Source organism: Suncus etruscus, chromosome 5 (genome assembly GCF_024139225.1).
Source record: "Suncus etruscus isolate mSunEtr1 chromosome 5, mSunEtr1.pri.cur, whole genome shotgun sequence".
NCBI classification, from domain to species: Eukaryota; Metazoa; Chordata; class Mammalia; order Eulipotyphla; family Soricidae; genus Suncus; species Suncus etruscus.
In genome coordinates, this window is record NC_064852.1 from 149,094,956 (window position 1) to 149,119,968 (window position 25,013).

At 43.7% G+C, this 25,013-nt stretch overlaps 2 protein-coding genes across 3 annotated transcripts in view; one reads left to right on the forward strand and one right to left on the reverse strand.

Annotated features, from left to right (window-relative positions):
* The window catches only part of DCAF13 (DDB1 and CUL4 associated factor 13), a 28,561-nt gene extending 20,670 nt beyond the window's left edge, over positions 1 to 7,891 (reverse strand). The window contains exons 1-4 of the mRNA XM_049773904.1: positions 7,786 to 7,891; positions 7,091 to 7,296; positions 6,289 to 6,390; positions 523 to 612 (exon numbers count right to left, since the gene is read on the reverse strand). Coding sequence (XP_049629861.1) covers positions 523 to 612; positions 6,289 to 6,390; positions 7,091 to 7,296; positions 7,786 to 7,855 — 468 coding nt within the window. The 5' untranslated portion in view covers positions 7,856 to 7,891. The remainder of the gene's footprint in view (positions 1 to 522; positions 613 to 6,288; positions 6,391 to 7,090; positions 7,297 to 7,785) is intronic.
* Positions 7,892 to 8,201: 310 nt separating this feature from the next.
* On the forward strand, positions 8,202 to 24,084 carry SLC25A32 (solute carrier family 25 member 32). Of its 2 annotated transcripts, none has more exons than XM_049773916.1 (7): positions 8,202 to 8,380; positions 15,549 to 15,699; positions 17,877 to 17,962; positions 19,985 to 20,145; positions 20,452 to 20,565; positions 21,330 to 21,475; positions 22,730 to 24,084. In XM_049773916.1, the coding sequence occupies exons 1-7, from the start codon at positions 8,233 to 8,235 to the stop codon at positions 22,869 to 22,871; spliced, it is 948 nt and encodes a 315-aa protein (XP_049629873.1). In that variant the 5' UTR covers positions 8,202 to 8,232; the 3' UTR covers positions 22,872 to 24,084. The 2 variants fall into 2 exon arrangements, with proteins under 2 accessions (XP_049629873.1, XP_049629874.1); XM_049773917.1 differs by having other exon boundaries at positions 22,735 to 24,084.
* The last annotated feature ends 929 nt before the right edge of the window (positions 24,085 to 25,013 follow it).

The window sequence follows — 25,013 nt, forward strand, 5'->3', positions numbered from 1 at the left end:
CAATGCCATTTATTTCTATTGCCTCTCACTCTTTGTTTATTTATTTATTTTGGTTTATGGGCCACACAGGACTTACTTCTGGCTCTATGCTTAAGGATTCCTCCTGGCGATACATGGGAAACAATATGCAGCTCTGGAATTGATCCCAGGTTGGCTGAGTACAGGGCAAGTGCCTTACCCACTGTACTCTCCAGTTCACTTTTCTGACCTTTTCCCTGTGCCCTCTCACCTCTCTCACCTTCTTCAGCTATATTCTCATTCCCTCAATGACATTATCACAAGAAATGTTCCACTGTACCATCTAGCTCAAAACTTACTTCATGTGGGAAAAAAGTCCGAATTTTTTTTACCTGCAAAGAACCTTATTTCATTAAATACTGCTTAAACGGAAGTTATGTATTATAGTCCCAATTCTATGATTTTTTTTTTATTTACAATCTTCTCTGGTCATTGAAATGATTCAAATTTCCATGACAGCTAAGTATGTGAAAGACCCTTGCATGAGTGTGCTCATTTAAGTACCTTTCCTAATATTGTATGTAATGGTTCATCTTCTTCTCCAGAGTCAGGCCCATCCATCTTCCATTGCTTCACAGTTTTGTCATCACCAACCTAGAAATATTCATGATAATGACAATGAACAGTTACAAACTCACCAATGCATATATCAAACTAAAGTGCTCCAATTTTTTTTTTTTTTTTGATTTTTTGGCTATACCTAGTGACTCAGGGGTTACTCCTGGCTATGTGCTCAGAAATAGCTCCTTGCTTGAGAGACCATATGGGACACTGGGGGATCAAACTGCGGTCCGTCCTAGGCTAGCACATGCATGGCAGACCTTAAAGTGTGTGCCACCACTGCGACCCCATCCATTTTCTAGTATATTTAATAACATCTTGTTATAGTAAATATCTGACAAATACATAAAGTATTTGGTATAAGTACAAAGAAAGAAAATACAAGTAGAAAAATAACAAAAACCACAGAAGATGGATTAAAACGACACTGAGGTAACAGAACCTCTAGAACCACAAAGACTGACTTCATCATAAGTCCCACCTCAGGATCTGTGCAGATACTGAGACCTCTAAACACAGAGCTCTGAGTGTATCACCCTGGACAGAACAGAAGTCTTCCACACACCAAAAAAACACCACCGGGAGAATAAATGATCCTGAGCAAAGTCTAGAGCTGATCCCATGACAGTATACTCCAAGGACGGAGAAACCCCATATTTCTTAGGCCAAGTGAATTCCTTTTCGAATGACCCCAATATTTACTGTGCCAGGGCAGGAGGGGAAAAAACAAAAATACAAAAAGCACTAAACCTTGGTTATTTTATATATATATTTATTTTTACCTTCATTTATTATTGTTATTATTATTTTTATTTACCTATCTATTTTGGTCGATTTCTCTGTTTGGGTGTGATTATTGAAATCGTTGTCCCCAATTATACTTATTTTTTTCTCTTCTTTTCTTTTCTTTCGTTATGTGCTATGCCATGTTTCTTATTTCAAGACCATGGCGTGTTTTTGGTTTGTTTGTTATTGTTTTTTTTTTTTTGCTTTGTTTTTTGTCTGTTTTTTGTGGTGCTCATCGATATAGCTGGAGTCCTCACTGGATAATTGACACTTTTTTTTGGTACTGGTGCAGTGTTTCACCTTCTTTCTCTCCTTCATCTCCCAAATCGATGATGAGAGCCTCTAGAAGGATTCCACCCATTTTTGGAGTATTAGACTCTTACCCCAGTTTATTTATCTTCTCTTTTTCAGGCAAAACCACGCAACTTGAACTAGCTAGTCCTGCCTACAGTTAGAGAGGGAGATAAGGGAGGCATCAAGACCAAACAGGTGCAAGACTACTAAGTAGTGGGTTAGATACAGAGGGGACCACATATTCTAGCCGCCCTGGGGGTGAGGGAAGAGGAAATGGGAGGTAGGACAAAAACGGAGGGGTAGGGAGGACAATTTGGTGATGGGAATCCCCCCTGATTTTATGTAAATATGTACCTAAAATGTTATTGTCAACAATATGTAAGACACTATGATCAAAATAAAAATTATATTAAAAAAAAAAAAAGAAAAAGAAAAATAACAAAAACGTCAGAAACTGGCCAATATAATATGGATATTATCACACATTAGAGAAATGGGGTGCAAAAAGATGGTATTGGGGTCGGAGTTATAGCACAGCAGGATGTTTGCCTTACAGATGGCGGACATGGGTTCAATTCCTGGCATCCCGTATGGTTCCCCCAAACCTGTCGGGAGTAATTTCTGAGTGCAGAGCCAGGAGTGATTCACCCCTGAACACCGACAAGTATGATTCAAAATCAAAGAATAAAAGATGGTATTGTGATGGCATGTAGTTAAAAATGTCTAACACAGACAAAATTCCATGAGGCTGAAGATACAGTACAGCAGGTAGAGCTATAGTTGCCTTGCATTCAACCCAGGTTTGATCCCTAGAACCCCATCTGATCCTACAAGTCCTACCCTAAGCACACAGCCAAGAGTTTGCCCTGAACATTACCTGGTTTTGTCGCAAAACTAAAAGCAAATAAAAATTCCAACAACTGTAATGTATAAAATGCAATAAAAATAGAAATGCTATGAGAATGGCATTTCATAATTTGGCATTGGGAAAAGTTCCTCGTTACAAAATAAAAATTTCCAGAAACAGGGGCCAGAATAGGTAAGATGTGTCTTTTTTTTTTTTTTTTTTTTTTTTTTTTGGTTTTTGGGTCATACCCGGCGGTGCTCAGGGGTTACTCCTGGCTGTCTGCTCAGAAATAGCTCCTGGCAGGCACGGGGGACCATATGGGACACTCGGATTCGAACCAACCACCTTTGGTCCTGGATCGGCTGCTTGCAAGGAAATGCCACTGTGCTATCTCTCAGGGCCTGTAAGATGTGTCTTAAACGTGGCCAATCTGGGTCTGATTCCTGGCATCCCATATGGTCCCATGAACACAGAGCCAGAAGTAACCCCTGAGCACTGCCAGGTGTGGCCCTGCCCCTCCCCCCAAACCCCCAAAATTTCGAGAAACAAAAGTCTGCTGTTTCCAAACTGGGACCTGTAAAACTCTTAAGGACCCTAAAGTTTTTCAGTGGCTGTTATAGTTAAACAACTTTCATGTTAGTCAAGACATCATTCTGCTAAAATCAAACAATTTATCCCAAAAATCCAATCAGAGTAGCACCTTAGATCTCTGTAACTGAGGGGGTCAATCACAGAGAGTGATACAAATACATAAGGAGACAAACACGGCAAAGACTGTCCAAGCTTAAAGACTGCCTAAGCATTCCCAAGAGAACTCACAGACAGGCCATTTATTCAGTATTGCTTCTCCACCTAGCTCACTCCCAATATTCAAGGCACTGTTTAAGTTGACAGAGACATTAAGGACTATTTGTTATCACATCAAGATTCAGTGGGCATGGGGAGCCAGGAGATAGTACAGAGGGTAGAGACTTGCCTTGCACATGGCACACTCAGGTTTGGTCCCCTGAGCAGTAACAATACCAGGATAGATTCCTGAGGAGCAGGGATGAAACCGTGGTTTACATTAAGAAAGGACCCTCCCTGCCCATTTTAGTTTTTGAAAGCAAATAAGCTTTACCTTATACCAAAACTCAAATCTAAGACAAACATCTGTTTCTTAAAGCTCTTTGACAGGGCCCGGAGAGATAGCACAGCGGTGTTTGCCTTGCAAGCAGCCGATCCAGGACCAAAGGTGGTTGGTTCGAATCCCGGTGTCCCATATGGTCCCCTGTGCCTGCCAGGAGCTATTTCTGAGCAGACAGCCAGGAGTAACCCCTGAGCACCGCCGGGTGTGGCCCAAAAACAAAAAACAAAAAAACAAAAACAAAAACAAAAAGCTCTTTGACAGAGCACAAGTAAGTCTGTATCTTTTCCCTCAAATACTGGAAGGGTGAGAGCAGCTCCCCCAGAGATCACTCTCCCTTGTTATACCCTGGCAATCTGGCTTTGGCATCCAGCATGCTACTCAGCTGTTGTGGACAGAACCACTGTTGAGCAAGCCTAAGGAACAACACATTGAGTGGGTGGTCTGAGTGTATCCACAACTAAATTTGTAAAATTTCTCCCACTAACAGCCCCTTTTTTGGCCTGAGAAATGCAACACAGGGTGAGAATGCAATACCTTGAATTCATCACACAGTGGATTCTGAATTCACTTTTGGTCACTGAACTTTCTGAAGCTTTTCGCTGTTGTCAAATTTTTCGCAAACCCCACTAGTCTGAGAAGGTTTGCAGGCGTCTTCAGTCCACTACCTCAGTCCACAGTCCTTGGGGAATCCTGATTCCCTTCCCTCAAAAGAACTCGCTTCTGCTCAGCAATCAAGCTTGTCAAACCTTTGAAAAAATTTCTAGACCTGAACAACTCCTTCTCTCTCTACTGTGAACTTGCATCACCATTTACTCAAAGTCTCCAAATGAATCACTGTCATCAAATAAACCATCTTTAAGTGTACCTTTTAACAATTCCCTTTAAAAACCTTCCACAAATACAAAACATAGTGCTAGGCTCATGTTTACATATTTATAAGGACAAAAAAAGAAAACAATTAAAGGTCCACTGATAGAAAACAAAATGTTAGGGCCGGAGTGATAGCATAGCGGTAGGGCATTTGCCTTGCTCTCAGCTGACCCAGGATGGACCTGTGTTCGATACCTGATCCCCGGTATCCCATATGGTCCCCTGAGCGAGCAGTGATTTCTGAGTCCATGGCTGGGAGTAACCGCTAAGTGTCACTAGGTGCAGCCCAAAAACCAAAACAAAAAAACAAAAAATGTAGCATACACACAGATGGAGTAGTATTCTGCTTGAGAAAGGAAAAGAAATTCATTTCTGTCTGAAATGTACAACATAGATAAAACTTGAGGGCATTATACTTAGTGAAAAAACATCACATGTAAAAGGGCAAATATGACACAGTTCCACTGAAATGAAGCATCTAAAATAATATAGGTATAGAAGTGGGACTAGAGATGAGAGAGAGCTGGGGAGTTTTTGTTTAATGTAATGGAATTTCAGTTTGGGAAGATAAAAATTGTGAAATTGGGCAGTGAATATGGTCACTTGATGTGAATGACTTAATGCGACTGACCTGGCATTTGAAATCAGAATGCTAAATTGTGTTTTGTGTATTTTAACATAAAAATATGCTTCAATAATTTACTACCAAGGTACAAATTGTTTAGCCTTCACACTGAAAATCTTTCAGAGTAAACCAAGCCATCTTTCTTTTTTTTTGTTTTTTGTTTTTGGGTTACACCCAGCAGCGCTCAGGGTTACTCCTGGCTCTATGCTCAGAAATAGCTCCTGGCAGGCTCGGGGACCATATGGGATGCCGGGATTCGAACCACCGTCCTTCTGCATGCAAGGCAAACACTCTACCTCCATGCTATCTCTCCGGCCCCCCAAGCCATCTTTCTAGCCCCACTATGCATTAGTACTTTTGGGTGCCCTTCAGAATATTAGTTCAATAATATGCTGTGGGGTCAGAATGATGGTGCAGCAGTAAGGCGTTTTCCTTGCACGCAGCTGACCTAGATGGGACTGTGGTTTGATCCCCCAGTGTCCCAGATGGTCCCCCAAATCAGGAGTGATTTTGAGCACATAGCCAAAAGTAACCCCTGAGCATCACCAGGTGTGTCCCCCCCCAAATAACATGCTGAAATAATTTTTTTGTTTTTGTCGGGTCACACCTGACATTGCTCAAGGTACTCCTATTGCACTCAGGAATCACTCCTGGCAGGCTCAGGGTACCACATGGGATGCCGGGAATCAAACGCATGTGGGCCACATGTAAGGCAAATGTCCTTTCTACTGTGCTATAACTCTGGTCCCTGAAATATTTATTTTTAAATATCTAAAAGTAGAGGGGAAGGCTAGAGAGATAGCTTAACAGGTTGGGGCCCAAACCTTGCATACTTGAGACTTGGGGTTCAATCTCAGGTACTGTGTATTCCCTTGAACAGTACTTAGAATGAGCAGAGCCAGGAGTAGCTCTGAGCACCAATAGGCTTCACGGGGGGGGGGGGGGGGGGGGGGGGGGGGTGGGGGGGGGGGGGGGGGGGGGGGGGGGGGGGGGGGGGGAACGACACAAATAAATAATGTAAGGGGAAAGCCGAATGGGTATCAAAACAAAACAAAACAAAAATAGGATTTCAGGCGTTGGAATAAATGCATGAACTGAGAAAATGGTCAGTGATATATATATAGAAAGGTGGCAGTAAGTTAAGTCTGCTATACTTACCGTAAAAAAAGAAGACCCACAAAATCGAGTACATATTCCTCGCACAAAACCTTCATGTGCTTGTACTGTACGAATACATGTCCGTTTAGTCAAGTTCCAAATCTTAACCTACATACAATAAAAGCATACCAGGAAATTTCAGTGAGTTATAAATATAAAATGTCCAAGTACAAGAGCATTATGTTTCAAGAAAAATAATTTCAATTTTGCAAAAGCAGTAATTCACCCTACCAGAGACTTACAAATACAAGCTTCTGGATTAAAATAATACAATGCACATATTTACTAGAGTAGGAAATTACTAAATACTGAATTATTAATAATAGCTTCTGTGGATAAAAACTTCACAATTAAATCCCTTTAGTATAAACATGATTTATTATTGACTATCAACCTGAGCCTTAAATGTTATTACAATTTTTTTCAATTATCTTTTTTTGATTGTTTTTTTTTGTTTTGGGGCCACATACAGTGATGCTCAGGGATTACTCCTGGTTCTACACTCAGAAGTTACTCCTGGCAGGCTCAGAAGATCATAGGGAATGTCAAGGATTGAACCTAGGCAAGGTAAACACCCATGAGCGCTGTGCTATCGCTCCAGCCCCTGCTATTACATTTTAAAGCTTTTAACTTTGGATATGAACTACTGAAATAGTTCATAGGCAAACAGTTTTAGTCTGGTGAAATAAAAGAAAACCAGATGCAAAAAAAAAAAAATGAAATCAAAACAATTCAGGCAACATTAAAGGGAAGAATATTTGCAATATAACCATTTGGCTTCAAACATCCATGGATAGCGCACACTTGCCTCTCCATCGCAAGCTCCCGAAAGGACGGTAGCCAGGCTTTTGGGGTGCTTTGCTAAGCAGTTGACTCCATCTCGGTGTCCATCCAGAGAAGCAAGGAATGGTTTGGCGAACACCCGTTCCAACTTGGTGGCATTTAGTGCTCTGACATATTCGCGTGGGACCTCAAAAGGATGTAAGGCTGGGTCGTAGTTTCTGGGGACTAAAACAAGAGCAGTTCCTCTTAACCAGGGGTCCTCAAAGTTTTTCAACAGGGGGCCAGTTCACTGTCCCTCAGACCATTGGAGGGTCTGAATATACAGTAAAAACAAAACTTATGAACGAATTCTTATGCACACTGCATAGATCTTATTTTGCAATGAAGAAACAAAACAGATACAAATACAATATGTGGCCCGCGGGCCATAGTTTGAGGACCACTGCAACAAAAAACATCACACACTTAATACTTGCCACAGTCTTTTTCTTTCTTTCTTCTTCTTTTTGTTTTTGGGGTCACACCCGGCAGCGCTCAGGGGTTCCTCCTGGCTCCATGCTCAGAAATGGCCCCTGGCAGGCTCGGGGGACCATCTGGGATGCCAGGATTCGAACCACTGTCCTTCTGCATGCAAGGCAAACGCCTTACCTCCATGCTATCTCCCACCCCAACACAGGGACTTTGAAAGCAGCCCAGTCACGTCCTCGGCCTCACCTCTCTGTAAGTCCAACTTGGTCTCGCGGACATAGTCGTCCGGATTCCTGCTCAGCATCTTCACCTTCATCTTGGCAACGGGGCCACGCGGACCCAGTTTACCGCCGCCGCCGCCCCCTCTGCCCCACGCTCGCGCAGCTTCCGCCTTCCTGGAGGGCACTTCCGGTCTCCTGTCACGTGTCCGGAAGCCGTCGGCGATTTACGACCGTGCGCTCCGTGAGGCCCTGTAAGAAAGGTTCCGGGGTGCTGGCTTTTTTCCAATTGAATCCCCATTTCCGGCCCCGCCGGTCCGTCGGCTTCTGCGTCCGTGTGCGCACGCGCCGGAAGTGGCTCGTGCAGCGCGGTGTGTGCTCCGAGGTGGCGGCCGCCGCGTCTCCGCCTCCGAGCCGTCCCGCGTCGCCGGCCCCGGGCGCCCCGCCGGTCCCCCCCGCCGCGGAGCCCGAGCCTATGAGCGGCCAGGCGCAGCCGGCGGCGGCGGCGCGGGGCTCGGTGTTCCGCCACGTCCGCTACGAGAACCTGGTGGCCGGCGTGAGCGGCGGCGTCCTGTCCAACCTCGCGCTGCACCCGCTCGACCTCGTCAAGATCCGCTTCGCCGGTGAGGCCCGCTCGGACCCGGGGCCGAGGGGCAAGCGGGGGCTGCCCTGGAACCGACCGGATTTGGCGCTAGACGGGGCTTGGGCCCCGAGGCCAAAACAGAAAAAAGGAGGGAAAAGCTTCTCCCCCCCCCTTGGGTGTAGTTTTGGGGGACCCCTGGCGTGTTTGGGAGGGGGGCTTGGGCCCCAAGGCCATAAGAGAAAGAAAAAAGGGATAAAAGCTTCCCACCCACCCCCGGTGTAGGTTTTGGGGGACCCCTGATGGGTTTGGGAAGGGGGGCTTGGGCCCCAAGGCCATAAGAGAAAGAAAAAAGGGATAAAAGCTTCCCACCCACCCCCGGTGTAGGTTTTGGGGGACCCCTGATGGGTTTGGGAAGGGGGGCTTGGGCCCCAAGGCCATAAGAGAAAGAAAAAAGGGATAAAAGCTTCCCACCCACCCCCGGTGTAGGTTTTGGGGGACCCCTGATGGGTTTGGGAAGGGGGGCTTGGGCCCCAAGGCCATAAGAGAAAGAAAAAAGGGATAAAAGCTTCCCACCCACCCCCGGTGTAGGTTTTGGGGAACCCCTGATGGGTTTGGGAAGGGGGGCTTGGGCCCCAAGGTCATAAGAGAAAGAAAAAAGGGATAAAAGCTTTCTCCCCCCCACCCCCGGTGTAGGTTTTGGGGAACCCCTGATGGGTTTGGGAAGGGGGGCTTGGGCCCCAAGGCCATAAGAGAAAGCGAAAAGGGGTAAAAGCTTTCCCCCACCCGGGTGTAGGTTTTGGGGGACCCCTGGCGGGTTTGGGAAAGGGGGCTTGGGCCCCAAGGTCATAAAAGAAAGGAAAAAGGGATAAAAGCTTCCCCCCCTGGGTGTAGGTTTTGGGGGACCTCTGATGGGTTTGGGAAGGGGGGCTTGGGCCCCAAGGCCATAAGAGAAAGAAAAAAGGGATAGAAGCTTCCCCCCTCCGGATGTAGGTTTTCGGGGACCCCTGATGGGTTTGGGAAGGGGGGCTTGGGCCCCAAGGTCATAAGAGAAAGAAAAAAGGGATAAAAGCTTTCTCCCCCCCACCCCCGGTGTAGGTTTTGGGGGACCCCTGATGGGTTTGGGAAGGGGGGCTTGGGCCCCAAGGCCATAAGAGAAAGCGAAAAGGGGTAAAAGCTTTCCCCCACCCGGGTGTAGGTTTTGGGGGACCCCTGGCGGGTTTGGGAAGGGGACTCCTAGTGGAGGGCGTCTCGGATAAAAGGGATTGGGCCCCAAGGCCAGAAAAGAAAGAAAAAAAAGCCCGCGCCCCTGTAGGTTTTGGGAGGGCCCTGAAGGGTTTAGGAAGGGGAGCTCCTAGCGAGGTATCTTTCCCCCCAATCTTGACTTCTTCGTACCCACAAGCCGCCCCCCCTCGCTGACACCCCGGCCACGTGTTCGTCTCCCCCCCCCCAATCTTGACTTCTTTGTACCCGCAAACCGCCCCCCCTCGTTGACACCCCAGCCACGTGTTCGGTGTCCCCAGCGAGGAACTGGGAAGAAAAGGGGCTTGGTTGTTTGGGGATACATCTGGAGCTGTCGTGCTAAAGGTCCAGGGTGTTTGGATGAGAGGGTCCACATGTTGGACCTTGTGTGATCCGCTAAGTGCTTTGCTGAAATTTCAGGGGATGAACTCGGAGAAGCCCTCGGGAGGTAGAGAGATGTTAAAGATATTAATGTTAATGATTTTTGCTAATAGTGATTTCGATGCAGCCATTTGGTAATTATCTGGCAAGGGTTTTTTGTTGTTGTTGTTGTTGTTATTGCAACAAAATGTCTTTGCAAAAAAGTTTGCTCAATTTTTTTGTTTGTTTTTGGGTCACACACAGCAGCGCTCAGGGGTTACTCCTGGCTTTATGCTCAGAAATTGCTCCTGGCAGGCTCGGGGAACCATAGAGGATGCCAGGATTCGAACCACCGATCTTCTGATTGCAAGGCAAATGCCTTACTTACCTCCATGCTGTCTCTGACTTTGAGAGTTAACCGGTAGATGCCCACAAGTGGTTTAGGTGCAACACCGGTTGGGGTATGTGTGAGACCAACAACCCCCCTGCCAGTGGCAAGTTCCTACCAAGGACAAGTTCCCTTGTTCTTCGTTTTTATTGCCTTAGTTATTTCCTTACTTCGTTTCTTTATTGCCTGCACTGTCATTGAGATCATTCTCTGTCTGTCCATCTCCCTATGATTTGTCAGGTTATATCTGTTCTTATCAACTCTTTCCCTCACTGTTTGTGGACTGAATTAAGTGATAACAACCCGGTTAATACTTTAAAAATATTTGTTCTTGTTGAACCACCGTGAACTATAAAGTTATTTATAATTTTGTTGTAGGCACCCATCTCTTCACCGGTATCCACTTCCCTCTATGTCCCCCCAGTTTTCCTCCTGCCACCCTTTCTGTCTCTATGGCAGGCATTTTTTTTGTTTCTTTCATTCTTTTCTTTCTCTGTACTAATTCTTAATCTCCTTCCGTGTCAGTGGCAAGTTCCTACCAATTTCAGGTTCCCTAGTTCTTAGTTTCTATTGCCTTTGGCATTAGTTATTTCCTTACTTTGTTTCTTTATTGCCTGTACTATCATTGAGATCATTCTGTGTCTGTCCATCTCTCTATGATTTGTCAGGTTGTATCTATTATCTATTCTTTTTTTTTTTTTTTTTTTTGGGGGGGGGGTTGGGCCACACCCAGCGATGCTCAGGGGTTATTCCTGGCTGTCTGCTCAGAAATAGCTCCTGGCAGGCATGGGAGACCATATTGTATCTATTATCGTGTTTGTGGACTGAATTAAGTGATAACAAGCACCTAAGCAGTTCCTCCCCTCAGGGAACTTGTCTTAATTGTAGGCTTTATACTTACTTTCCTATTAGGTAATTCTAGAGTCTACTGGCTTAGTGAATGGCTGACCCAGTTTGATCCCTGGCACCACCATCTATGGCTCCCCGAGACCCATCAGGAGTGATATCTTAGCACAGAGCCAGTAATAAACCTGAGCACCACCCAGCATCCCCTCTACCACCTCCCCCCAATAAAAAGAGCACCTTTGGGGGCTGGAATAATAGCACAGTATTAGGATGTTAGCCTTGCATGCTGCTGACCCTGAATGGGCCTGGGTTTGATCCCTGGCATCCTATATGGTCTGTACACACACACACACACACATCCCTGGCATCCCATATGGTTGGTACACACACACACACACACACACACACATCCCTGGCATCCCATATGGTCGGTACACACACACACACACACACACACACATCCCTGGCATCCCATATGGTCGGTACACACACACACACACACACACACACACACATATATCCCTGGCATCCCATATGGTCGGGGTACACACACACACACACACACACACACACACACACACAGCCCAGCCAGCCAGGAGAGATTTCTTAGTGTAACCCCTGAGCACTGCCCTGTGTGGCCCCCCCCCAAAAAAAAAAAACAAAAACAAAAACAAAAAGAGCACCTTTGGAACAACTTCCAAAAACCGTCAGATGTAATACCAAAAAAATAAATAAATAAATAAATAAATAAATAAATAGGGCTTTGTGATAATGGCCACAGGGTTGCTGTGAACTAATGAAAAAAAAAAAGAAAATTAGGAAGATAAATAATTGAAAATAAAATATTTACTGGCCTTCAATATAACACTAGCTTTTATACTTTCATAAAATTAAACTGGTCAAATAATATCTATTGACCTGGGTTTGTTAAACCAAGCCTGGATTATTTTGGCAAGTTCAGCTGTAACTTGAAGCTCAAAGGTATTTTGTGTGGTAGAAAGATTAGGAATCCTTTCATGTAAGAAATGCTGCAAGAACAAATTGGGCCTGGAGGTGTGATTGAGATGCTTAGAGCATGCAAGGGGAGCTGCCTTATTGAGGGGTAAGCTGAAGCACCTGTTCACCTTCTTACAGAGGGCGGGAACTGCCCTCTGAAGTCGAAAACCACCCTCATCTACAAGGCTGACAGTTTGCAAAAATGACAAATGATGGGGAAGCAGATTCGGGTCTGGCAAATGGTGGTGCTTGGAAATGAAGCTGGGGAAGACTGGAAGTCAGATTAGGTGAAAGAGATGACAGCACGTGGCAGTACTGATTTCCAAGTTTGAATTTCCCAGGTTGATTGAGATGATCCTTGGAGCCTCTTCTACTTGTAGCATATAATTTTAAATCTCCAGAATACTGAGATGCCTAAGAAATAAAGAATGTGATTGAGGCTTAAAATATGGTGGTTTTTAGGCCAGAGAGACGTAGCAATAGAGAGTTCAGTCACTTTCCTTGCATGCTGCTGTGTCAGCTGTGACCATGATTTAGTTCCTGGCACCATATGAGGTCCCTGGAGTTCCTCCAGAGGTTATAGAACCAGGAGAAGAAATTCAGATGAGACTCCATTCCCCTGTCTCCCACTAAACACTAAACAGTAATTTTCTAAATCCAAAACACACAAATTGGAGGAATTAAATCATAGAGCCCAGCGAGAAAAGTAGCCTATGGTCAGTTTGTGATATAATAGAAGGCTTGTTATGTGCTTGTTATGTGCCAGGTGTGATTTTACAGGCATTTTGTATGTTAACTCACTTAATCCTTTGTAATTCTCAGAAGAATTGTTTTGTTACCTTTCCCATTTAATGAATGAGAAAGATTAGATATAGGAATCAGTTGGGTCCTGATTCATAGCACTGTGGGTAGGGCTGTGGCCTTCCCAGGTTTGATCCTCAGTACCCCATCTGGTCCCCCCTGAGCATGGCCAGTATTTATTCCAGAGTGGAGAGCCAGGAATAATGCCTGAGCATTGTTGGGCATGGCCTAAAAAAACTTAGAGAGAAATCAGATTACTAACTCAGGATCACACAGGAAGTGTTGGAACTCAAATTCAAATCCAGAAGTCTGACTGCATAGTAGTCAAAATCAATGCTGTGTGTTTGAAAAAGAAGTGGCTTGGTATAGCTAAAGCATCAAAACTACATGTGGATATAAAATCTTCCCCTCCCAAGAAGCTGCCAAGTGGCACATCTTTTATGCCTTGTAAAAACAGAAGTCAGGACTTTAGGAATGAGGTCAAAAGTAGAGAAACAGGGACATTTGAATTACTGAATTACTTAGTGACTGAGAACAGAGAAGTGCCTATAAAAAAATAATTTAAGGGGCTGTAGTGGTAGCACAGCAGTAGGGCATTTGCTTTGTACTAAAAACCCAGGACGGACTTGAGTTTGATTCCTGGCATCCCATATGGTCTCCCATGCCTGCCAGGAGTAAGCCTTGAGCGCTGCCAGGTGTGGCCTAAAACCATAAATAAATAAAGTAAAGTAAAGCGTGGGCAAGAGATGGAAGTTTAAGAGAAATTTGGCGAGAAAGAAGTAGTAGGAAAATCCAGGGGCATAATATGAAACCAGCCCAAAGAAGAATGGTTCAGAGGATAAAGAATTGCTGACAAGGCAGCTAAAGAGAACACCCAAAATGCCCTTGACCTCGTACTCAAGCAATTGCTGTGGTTGCAAAGGTGAAGAAAAGAAAATCCCTCCTAAGCTCCTAGTTATCTCTTGGGGCGGATTTACTGATAAGGGGGCCTTGTGGAACCTCTCAGAGATAGGCAAGTTGACTTATTGGTGTGTAAAGCCTGGAAGAGATTGGTGGTGGCAGGGATGACTGCTAAGAGCTGTCTTTTGTTTTGAACCTAGTTGAACACAACCCACAGTAGGAAATCATTTTATCTTGCTACAGGTCGCACACTCTCAAATAAATTTCTTATTCCCACCTCCAAAGTCATTGTCTGGACCGCCAAGGTTTCCTTGCTAAAATGCATGTGTTGATTATTGGAGCACACTTGGTCCCACATTTGGGAAATGAACTTTGAAATCATAGCTGAACATGTGTGTAGTTTTCAGAACCTTTGCAGTTAGGCCAATATTAGTTGGCCAGGACTGCCATAACTAGTTCCACAGATTCAGGATGGGGGTGCTAAACCAGAAAGTACATTGTTCATGATTCTGAGAGTTGGAAGTCTGAGGTCAAGGGGCAGCAGGGCTGGTTTGGACAAAGCCTTCACTGGGCTCCTGACGCCTGTGCCCTGTGTCCTTATGAGGTCTTTGCTCTTTACTTTTAGTCCTGTCCTGGTGTTCCCTCTCTAGAGGGATTCTGGACTGTTGACTTCTGCTCCACTATGTGACCCCATTTCATCAGAACTGCTCCTTCCAATCCCGTGCCTAGAGTCACCTGGGAGTGAGAGTTTCAGTATAGAAAGGAGACATTGGGGTAGAGCCACTGAGTTCGTTCCTAATTGGAACCCAGTTACCCATATTTCTGGCCTGTTTTTCTTCAGCCATGCACTGAGCTTTGTGAGAGTTTCTCCTCAACAGCACTAGCTGTCTGTTTGTCTCAGTCCTGCCACTTACTTCCAGAGCCAGTCATGAGAATAAGTGTCTTCAACTGTGGTGTGTCCTCCCTTCTTTTTCCTGCCACTCCCCAGCCTCTTCCAGACCCAGTGGGTGGGTGTGGCATCCTCTGTTCCTGCAGCCTTCTCTGCATGTCCCCATGCTCCCAACTTGGTGTAAGCACATCTGTATTGAGGCCAGTCTTCCTCCAGGGTCAGTTTGTGTCCTCTGAGGTTTATGTTCTTCCTTTACCCCAAGCAATGCCAACTAAGTAGGTTTGTTTAATTAAATACTATCTATTCACAAATGAATATTTTTTAAAATTAGAGATAAGGCCCGAACTCTATAAGAAAGTCAACATAGGGGCAGGAGAGATAGCATGGAGGTAAGGCGTTTGCCTTTCATGCAGAAGGTCATCGGTTTGAATCCTGGCATCCCATATGGTCCCCCGTGCCTGCCAGGAGCAATTTCTGAGCATGGAGCCAGGAGTAACCCCTGAGCACTGCTGGGTGTGACCCAAAAAAATAGCACAAAAAAAAAAAAAAAAAAAAAAAAGAAAGTCAACATCTCTACGCTGATGTGTAGAGAGAATGCTGTCATCTATTACTGAGCTACTTAATACTGCCAGGATTAAATGACTTCTTCAAGTAATAAAAGAAAACCTTGCACTGTCTCTTCAGGAAAGTAATCTCATACAAGTAGAGATTTTCTATCTCCATGATATGACTACTGATATATTTATCCCTGTGGTTCCATGCTCTAACTTTGTGTATCCTTGACTGCAGTAAGTGATGGATTGGAATTGAGGCCGAAATATAAAGGAATTGTGCACTGCTTGACTACTATTTGGAAACTTGATGGACTGCGGGGACTTTACCAAGGAGTTACCCCAAATGTGTGGGGTGCAGGCTTATCGTGGGGACTCTACTTTTTCTTGTAAGTACAACTAGAGACTTTTAGTAATAAATAAAAGAAATTTGGGGGTTTAGGATATTTTGTGACAGTTGATAAAGCAAAGGATATCATTTAATTCACTTTTCTGAATTAGGCGATAAAGAGCCAAGTAGTTTATTCCCTTCACTATCAGTTACTACAGAGGCATTTGATCTGGAAGGAAGTTGTTTTTTTGTTTTTGTGTTTGTTTGTTTGTTTGGTTTGGTTTTGGGGTCAAACCCAGCATCGAACAAGGGTTACTCCTGGCTCTACGCTCAGGAATCACTCCTGGCAGGCTCAGGGGACCATATAGGATGCTGGGATTCAAACCACTGTCTGGAAGGATGTGTTTTGGTGATTTTTTTTTTGCTTTATTTTTATTTTGTTTGGTTTTGGTTTTGGTTTTTGGGCCATACCTGTTAGCACTCAGGGGTTTACTCATGTCTTTGCCCTCAGAATTCACTCCTAGCAGGCTAAGGGAACCCTATGGGATTGCATGGGTCAAACTCAGTTAAGCCATGTGCAAGGCAAATGCCCTACCCACTGTGCTATCACACCGGCCTCTGGATGGAAATTATTAATGGGAAGGTAAAAGAGTGAGATGGAGAAACACTTAAAGAAGCTGTGTCTGCAGTCACCTCAGGAAGATACTCAATTCATCTGTACCATGCTAGAGTTGGAATAACAAAGGACCACAGACCTTGGGTCATCAAAAGCCCATGCCTGACTGGCTTTGGGCAGGTTCCCCTGATCTCTACTTGCTCTGCTCTACTGTGGGCCTTGCTGGCTCCTTTCATTTCTCTGTTGGCCATGTGAAATAGCCACTCTGGCATGAAGAAACTCAGTAGACCCTGTTGCCATTACATCCCCCTTACTGGGTTACAGGATATGGGGACAGAGTCACCTTGCTCTAATGCAGGAGCCCGGACTAAAGGCTTATCTCTGAGATAACACTAACACTGGCTTAACTCTGAGATATGGCCAGACATGCAGGAACGGGAGGCTTATGTTTTAAACGACTTAGGAAAACAGCATTGAGTATATTCCCTTTCCCTCTTTTCTTTGTCTGTTTGACTGATCTCAAACCAATCTTAAAACTTTTGTTTTGTTTTTTGGGGGTCACATCCAGCATGCTCTGAATGTACTGGCTCTGTGCTCCTGGTTCACTCTTAGCTCTGTTTGTGGACCATATTGGTGCCAGTGATCAAACATGGGTTGGATGTGTGCAGACTCCAAGGATGCGTGCAGTACCCTACCTGCTGTACTATCCGCCTAAAAATATTTTTAAGTGAAAGTAAAATGGAATTCAACCCTATTTTTTTAAACGTTTCTTTTAAATTTTGAGACATCCCTGGGTTTGGGAAATGATAATTATAAATATGATCCTGTTATGAATTTCAGAATGCTGTGGTTCTTCAAAGAGTGTTTCTAAGGACAAGCCTTAATGTGATTTAACTCTAAGAGTTAGGTGCTGAGACTTTCTCAAAGTAAAACACTGCATTTGTTTTAGGCTAGGTTGATATTAGCAAGTAGTGTGGAAGAATTAAATTAATTGATGTCTTCCACAAGGGAAGTGGAAATTGATTTAATTTCCCTGATGAAGAGCTTTGACTATTGTTTTCTGGCCTACTGGAGCCCAGATGCCTGCTCTCCACTCAAGGCTCTGGTTTGCCCTGTACACTTCCTTATCCTTATCAGAACTTTGCTCTTCTTGCTCACCCAATCCCTCCGACACCAAGCATTTTAGTGAGCTCTATCTTAGGTTTGATTCTTTTAGGATACCATCCTTGTCCTTCTGTTATAATTACTTGTTGGTCTGTTAATTAGTAATCATTGTGCAGGTGCCGGTCATAGTACCAGGACATGGGTGCTCAGCTCATAATTACTAGGGACTTTTTCTACCCCATGCACCATCTCTGCCTAGTCACTCCACAATATACCCCACTTCCATTTTCCCTATTATGCTTATTAAGGAGGAGTGTGAGTGTAGGTTTGTTAATGGCTAGACATTTGTGGAGAAGGGTTAGCAGATGCGGAGTAACACACTTCAGATCCCTTTCAGACAAGGTCTCATGTTGTGATTCTGTTATGCTGTTTTGGGGTGCTGTTGTTAATGCATACTTTAGGAGAAACTTGACTGCTTTATGACATCTATTTAAACTCCTGTTTCATTCTTGTAGTTACAATGCCATCAAATCCTATAAGACAGAAGGAAGAGCTGAACAGTTAGAAGCAACGGAATATCTTGTTTCAGCTGCTGAAGCTGGTAAGGCATTGTGATAGACATAACTTTCAGCTCAATTTTCTTTTTTCTTTGTTTAGTTTTTGAGCGATACCGAATGGCGTACAGGGATCACTCCTGACTCTGCTCAGGCAGAAATTGCTCCTGGCAGGCTCATAAGACCATATGGGAATTGAACCTGGGTTGGTCCCGGGTTGTCCGTGTGCAAGGCAAAGAAATGCCCTACCACTGAGCTATCCCTCCAACTCAATTGTCACTTGTTTTTTATTTTGTTGCCTTTGTCCTTTGACTATCTAAGTTTAAGTATGTACATTCAACCATGCTAATTAAATTTTAAATGAGAGTTCCAAAAGTAGGTATTTTTTATTGATTACTCTAGATAGATCTCATTACTTTTGGGCCAGGGAGATAGCCTGGCATATGCCTGGCGTGCTTGCTGCCTTGAGCTTTACCCCTGACAATGCATTGCCCTTTATCCCAGCCCCCAAGCACTACTGCATCATGGAAATTGCCATCCCCCCAACCCCCCACCCCTGCTCCTTAAGTACCTGGGAGGGCTGTAATATAAAATGAAATAAAAATGTAATGAATCTCTTATAATTTAGAGAAGTTGTAAATCTAAAAAATAGTTTTTAATGATATCTTTATTTAATAAATCTAAAATTTTTTTATTTCAAGGGCCAAGCAGTGGGCAAGTGGTAGGGTAAAGTTTGCCTTGCACATGGCTGACCCAGGACGGACCATGGTTTGATCCCCCAGGGTCCCATATGGTCCCCCAAGCCAGGGCCAATTTCTGAGTGCATAGCCAGGAGTAAGCCCTGAGTGTTACCAGGTGTGGCCCAAAAACAAACAAAAAAAATTTTTTATTCCAATTCAAGTTTGGTGTGGGTTTTTTTTGTTTGTTTTAGGATCATGCTCAGCAGCGCTCAAGGATTACTTCTGGCTCTGCCCTCAGAAATTACTCCTGTCAGGCTCAGGGAACCATATGGGATGCCGGGATGATCCTGGGTCAGCCATGTGCAGAGTAAATGTGCTATAGCTCCAGTCCCAACTCAAGTACTTTTACTTTATACAGTTCCATTTTAGCCTATAAATGCCTCATGTGTGTAGAATACTCAAGGGGGAAACAAAGAGCCATATTTTTTTTATTAATTGGTTTATTTAAGCACCATGGTGACAAAATTGTTCATTGTTGGGTTTTATTCATAAAATGTACACCATCCTTTATCAATGCACTCCTCCCGCCACTGGTGTCTTCCATCTCCCCTCCACCTGTCTCTAGGGCAGGCAGTTTGCTTCTCTGTTTCTTTTTCTCTCTTTTTCTTCTTTTTTTTTTGATTGTCTCTCTTCCTTTGTTTTGACACTGGTTTGCACTGCTGTTAATGGAGGGGTGCCTTGCATCTTATTTTCTTCTCTTTCAGCACTTTGTCCAGAATGATCAGTTCCAACTATATTGTCATAATTGACCCTTTTCTACTCTAACTGCCCTTCACTCTCTGTGGGAGCTTTCTACCCTGGGCTGGCCCTCCTGACCCTTATCTGTTGTCTATGGATATTGCTATCATGCTTTATCTTTTTTTATTATAGCCGACAAATAAGTGAGATTACTCTATGAAAGAGCCATAAGTCCTGTTTTGATGTTTTACATGCCTTGATTTGTTAATGTTAACTGATTCTTCCTTAAGGCAAGCAACTCATTTTTAATTCTGTCATTATCAAAGACCTGGATCACGAAGACCTCAATAAATATTAGTTGAATAGAGGACTGCTTAGGAAAATTTACCAGTTGAATTTTTTTAAGCAGTATTGTCACTTTCTTTGAAGAGCATAAAATAATTTTGATTGCAACAGTTTGGTTTTTGAGGTCTAGTGCTGTTTAGAAAGGATTGTGGGAAGCTAGGAAAGCTTTGTGTGCATATGCACAGATGCCTGAGGACCTGGGCTAGGCCTCCTTCTCCCTATAACCAAACTGTAATATAAAATGTTGCCTGTATTGCATAATGGAGAAAGGACCATAGGCTGAGTAACCTTTAAATCTGATTTCAGGAGCTATGACCCTCTGCATCACAAACCCACTGTGGGTAACAAAAACACGCCTGATGTTACAGTACAATGGGGTTGCTAATGCCCCACAGCATCAGTATAAAGGCATGTTTGATACGCTGGTGAAGATCTATAAGTATGAAGGTGTGCGTGGATTGTATAAGGTAATGAATTGACATTTTTGAATAATTGTTATTTCCCTCGCTTCCCATAGTCACTCCTAAAATGAAGCCAAACCTATGGTGGAGACAATTCAGTGAAAGATTGAACTCTCCTTTTTGTCAGACACTCACCCTTGCTCCTTTAGTCTCTGACACATTCTGGTGTAAGAAGGTCCATGCCGACTCCCAAATAGACTTCAGCTCATTCACAGTGTAGAGCTGCCTACCGCCTTCTTGCCCTGAATGCTGGGAGCTTCTGGGAACAAGCCTGCATAGTTTCAGCTCTTTGAATTGTGTGTTCCCTTTTAGGGATTTATTCCTGGGCTCTTTGGAACATCGCATGGTGCTCTTCAGTTTATGGCATATGAATTGTTGAAATTGAAATACAACCAACATATGAATAGACTACCAGATGCCAAGTTGGTAAGATGATTTTTGAATATGCATATATTTAACCTATTTATTGCTATGATAATGAATACTGACTACAGCTAATTTAAATTTGTAGCTAAATTTTTATAGGCCGCCATGTATAACTCCAAAAAAATCTTGAAAATAGAACCCCTAAATTGCACAAAGCTTGTATTAAGAATGAAAGCTTTAGGGGGCCGGAGAGATAGCATGGAAGTAAGGCGTTTGCCTTTCATGCAGGAGGTCATCAGTTCAAATCCCGGTGCCCCATATGGTCCCCCGTGCCTGCCAGGAGCAATTTCTGAGCCTGGAGCCAGGAATAACCCCTGAGCTGCTTGGTGTGACCCAAAAACCACACACACACACACACAAAAAAAAAAAAAGAATGAAAGCTTTAGTGAGGTTTATTTATAGATTTCCTACCCCCCCCCCCCCGGGGCCCAGAGAGAGATAGTATGGTGCTTGCCTTGCACATGACCAACCCAGCTTTGATTCCTGGCATCCCATAAGATCCCTGAGCTTTCCTATGGTGATTCCTAGTGCAGAGCTAGGAGTGATCTCTGAGCACAACCTGATGTGGTTCAAATATATATAATAAATAAATAAATTCTATCTATTTTGGGGGAACCAGAGATGAATACTTGCCTTGCATGTGTGAGCCCACAAGTTCAGTCCCAGGTGCCACCCCCTAAAATAATCTGTTTTCCTGTATAACTTTTAAGTTCTGTAGTTTTTAAGATACCTTACCTGAAGAAAAACATGTTTTGTTGTTTCAGAGCACCGTAGAATATATATCTGTTGCGGCACTGTCCAAAATATTTGCTGTAGCAGCAACATACCCATACCAAGTTGTGAGAGCTCGTCTTCAGGATCAGCATATGTTTTATACAGGCGTGTCAGATGTGATCACAAGGACTTGGAGGTGAGGCCTGTGGGTGTTGTGTAGTCCTCTCAGGAGATGCCTGGCAAGTATAGAGGGAAGCCTCTCCTTTGACACTACTTAGGACCATATTCTCTCTGAGGCTCAATTTCTTCATTTGCAAAATAAGATTCTCTGCCTGGGACAGTTTTACAAGACAAATGAGTTGCCTGTGAAGTGTGCTGACAGATTAATGAAACAAAGTTTGAATCTTACGACATTTTGAAATGGTTTGAATCTCAGGAGAAGTCATATAAGACCTAGTTTGAGGAGCCATAGCGGTAGCTCAGCAGTAGGGTGCTTGCTTTGCATACAGCTGACCCAAGACTGACCTCAGTTCGATCCCCTGGCTTCCCATATGGTCCCCCAGGCGATTTCTGAGGGCATAGCCAGGAGTAACCCCTGAGCCTCACTGGGTGTAGAAGCTACGGGGAGTAGAATCTGTATCTGTATGGGCAGTCTCAGTTCTTCAGGTTACAGTCTCAGTTTATATCTCCCAAGGTCCATGGCCAAACATTTAGAATCTCTGGCTCAATTCAGTAGCTACTTACTGAGAATCTTAGTGACATGTTCTGAGCCATATTCCTATTTTAGGCTAAAGAAATGTTTTATTTGTGTCTGTGCTATTTGAATGTTATCTGGCATTGATCAAGCCTGTGAGATTTTCAGAAAGCCTCCATCAGTTCATGTTTTTGCCTATTCAAATATTAAAGGTATTTGAGGGCCCAAGAAAGAGCACAGCATGCTGAGCACAGCCTTGGCATGCAGGAGGCCTGAGTCCAAACCTCAGCATCAGTAGTGTTCCCTTTTCCACCAGGAGCAGTTCCCAAGTACTGCCCCCAAATTAAAATAAAGACATTTCAAATATGATTGTGGTTCAAACCCTTTTCAATTCAACGTTGAGATATCCTCACTTCCGTTTGTCTTACACAAGGACTGTGAACCCTTATAAATGTACAGGAACCACAGTTGTACTCTGGACCTTAAGAACCTACTCTTCTACTATTGTAGTTTGTTGTCACTCCTGGAACCATGTCTTTCAGTGTCTACACTGGCATTCTGTGCCATTCAAACCTGAACTGCCTGGAAAGCTGGCCCAGGGCAGGAGCACATGCTCTGTGTGTGGGAGCTTCTGGTTTCATCCTTGGCACTTCCTAGTCCCTGAGCATTGTCAGGAATGGCCAGAAAAATTCAAACTTTGGTATCTTTATACTAACTTTTAAAATTAAATTTATATTTTTATTTTTTCTTCCAAAGGAAAGAAGGCATCGGTGGATTTTACAAAGGAATTGCCCCCAATTTGATTAGAGTGACTCCAGCCTGCTGCATTACCTTTGTGGTGTATGAAAACGTCTCACATTTTTTACTTGACCTTAGAGGCGAAAATAAAAATAAGTAAGAAGATGACAGTTTCTGTGTATCAAGCCAAGGCAGCAACATTCTTCCTTTACATTGACATGTGAAACTCAAGAATACTGCACAGTAACCCCATTCATAATCCAAATTGGTCTGCAATCATTAGAAGTCCCCAAACTGCCAAGTCATCGCGATTTTGTCTGCGTTTTGCCTTTCCCATCCATGTCGACTCGATTTCCCTCTGCCTGTAGTGTCATCAGTGATAGCCAGAACTGACACCCAACAGAGCTATGCAGGTTTCTCCATTTTCTCCTTCAGGTTGAAGCTGATTAGTGGCTTTCTAAGGGTATAGATGAATTTGCTGCTGTTTTCCGAACTCTGGCCTCTATTGGCTTTAAAAGCCACTTGTGCAATAATTAGTAAGAAAATGGCCTCTTAGAGAAAAGTCTGGGCTATTTCAAGGGTAAATTGAAGTTTAAGGATATACTATTAAGGCTGTTACTCAAAACTGGACTGCTTTAAAATCAGGAAATTCTTGTGAATGCTTTTTAGTTTTGCTTTGATTACAATACAGACAAAATCTGAAATTCTGTACTTCTCTTCATTTGAGATATAGCAACATCGCAGTCAATCCCAGCACTAATTTGTTGTGATGGAGCCATTTCTGTTATTTAAAATGCAGTGCTGGATCTGGTTTTGGGGTTTTGGGTGGTTTGGTTTTTTGGAGGATTTATTGTATAGATAGTTACTGTCTTAAGTTCATGAAATCTGAACTTACAGGTTTGGATTCGGCCGTGTTCCCTTTTTGAGCCTATTTGACTATAAAATGAATTACTTAACAAAGTTGCTGATAGATCACCTGGCCTTCCCCAGACAATGGAATGGTGGGTGCATTTGCTGACCAACTGAGTGAAAATGAGAAACCTTTCATTCTTCCTTCAAGTTTCCGGTACTAGAGGTTCAGGTTCCAATAAATGATCACTTATCTATATCAATTGCACGAGTTTAGATTTATATACAAAGTTACATAATTAGCTATTGCTGATTTTACTTTTATGAATTGCAGGTCCCTAAGATGTCAGAATGTTGCAATGTTTATTTATTAATATCTGTAAATGCTGTTGTACCACCGTTTATTTGTTCTAAACAAAACTGGTTTTCAAAGCCATATTTAGGTGGTTCTTTGAAAATAGGTTTATTTTTTTATATTTTAAAAAAATGGCATTGACTTCAAAATAAAGATGAAATGATAAGTACCTGATTGTATTTCCTAGAATTTTTTTGTAACATATACAGGAATGCTTTATAAATTAAACATGATGTATTTTTCATACTCTGGTTTATATAATTTATATGAAATCCTGAAACTAGCTTCTGCATGATGTAGACAAGTGGCAATTATTTTTTTAGAGTTTGAGTTACGATCTGAACACTTTTCCCTGTGCCTCTAAGTGAGAAAAGGGCCATTCCTGTCTCCCAAGAGTTCACAAACCTTCAGTCAGGACAGGAGCCAAGGAACGGTGTTTCTGAATTGAAAGAATTTTGAGAGTGGAGAAGAACTTCCGATTCCTGCCCCAGCAGCACTGACTGCCCCTGAGGACACAGCAGGAGACCAACCACAGCCTGCCCACTGCTTTTTCACGCCTGACACTGGTCAAAACTGGTCAAAACACTGGTCAGGGCTGTAGGGAAGCTTGTCGGAGGATGCTGGCAGACAGAAAGGCGCTCTTTGAGGAGGTGTCTTTGAAGCAAGGCCAAGGAGGGAGGAAGGCGAGCAGCAAAGCTTGCAGTTTGGCTCTTCATTTGGTGTGAGGCAGATCACCTCCCTCCACCCCTCAGCCTCCAGTTCTCAGCCATAAAATAGTGGCTTTGGACAGTTTAAACCTTAGGTTTTGGTGTTTTGTTTTAGTGTTTGTGTGTGGGGGGGGGGGGTGGGGACACCAAGTGGTGGTCAGAGCTTACTCCTGGCTCTGTTAGAACACTCCTATTGGGGCTGGGAAACCGTCTCAGGTACAAGCGAGCGATCAAGCCTGGGTTGGCTACATTCAAGGCAAATGCCCTCCTGACCCCCTCCACCCGCCAGTTAGGTTTCTGAGTGCATAATGAATGGAGTCTTGGGTCTAGTCTTGGGGAGGAAGAAAGGAGGGAAGCAAAGAAAGTGAGTCCATGTCTTCATATCAGACAC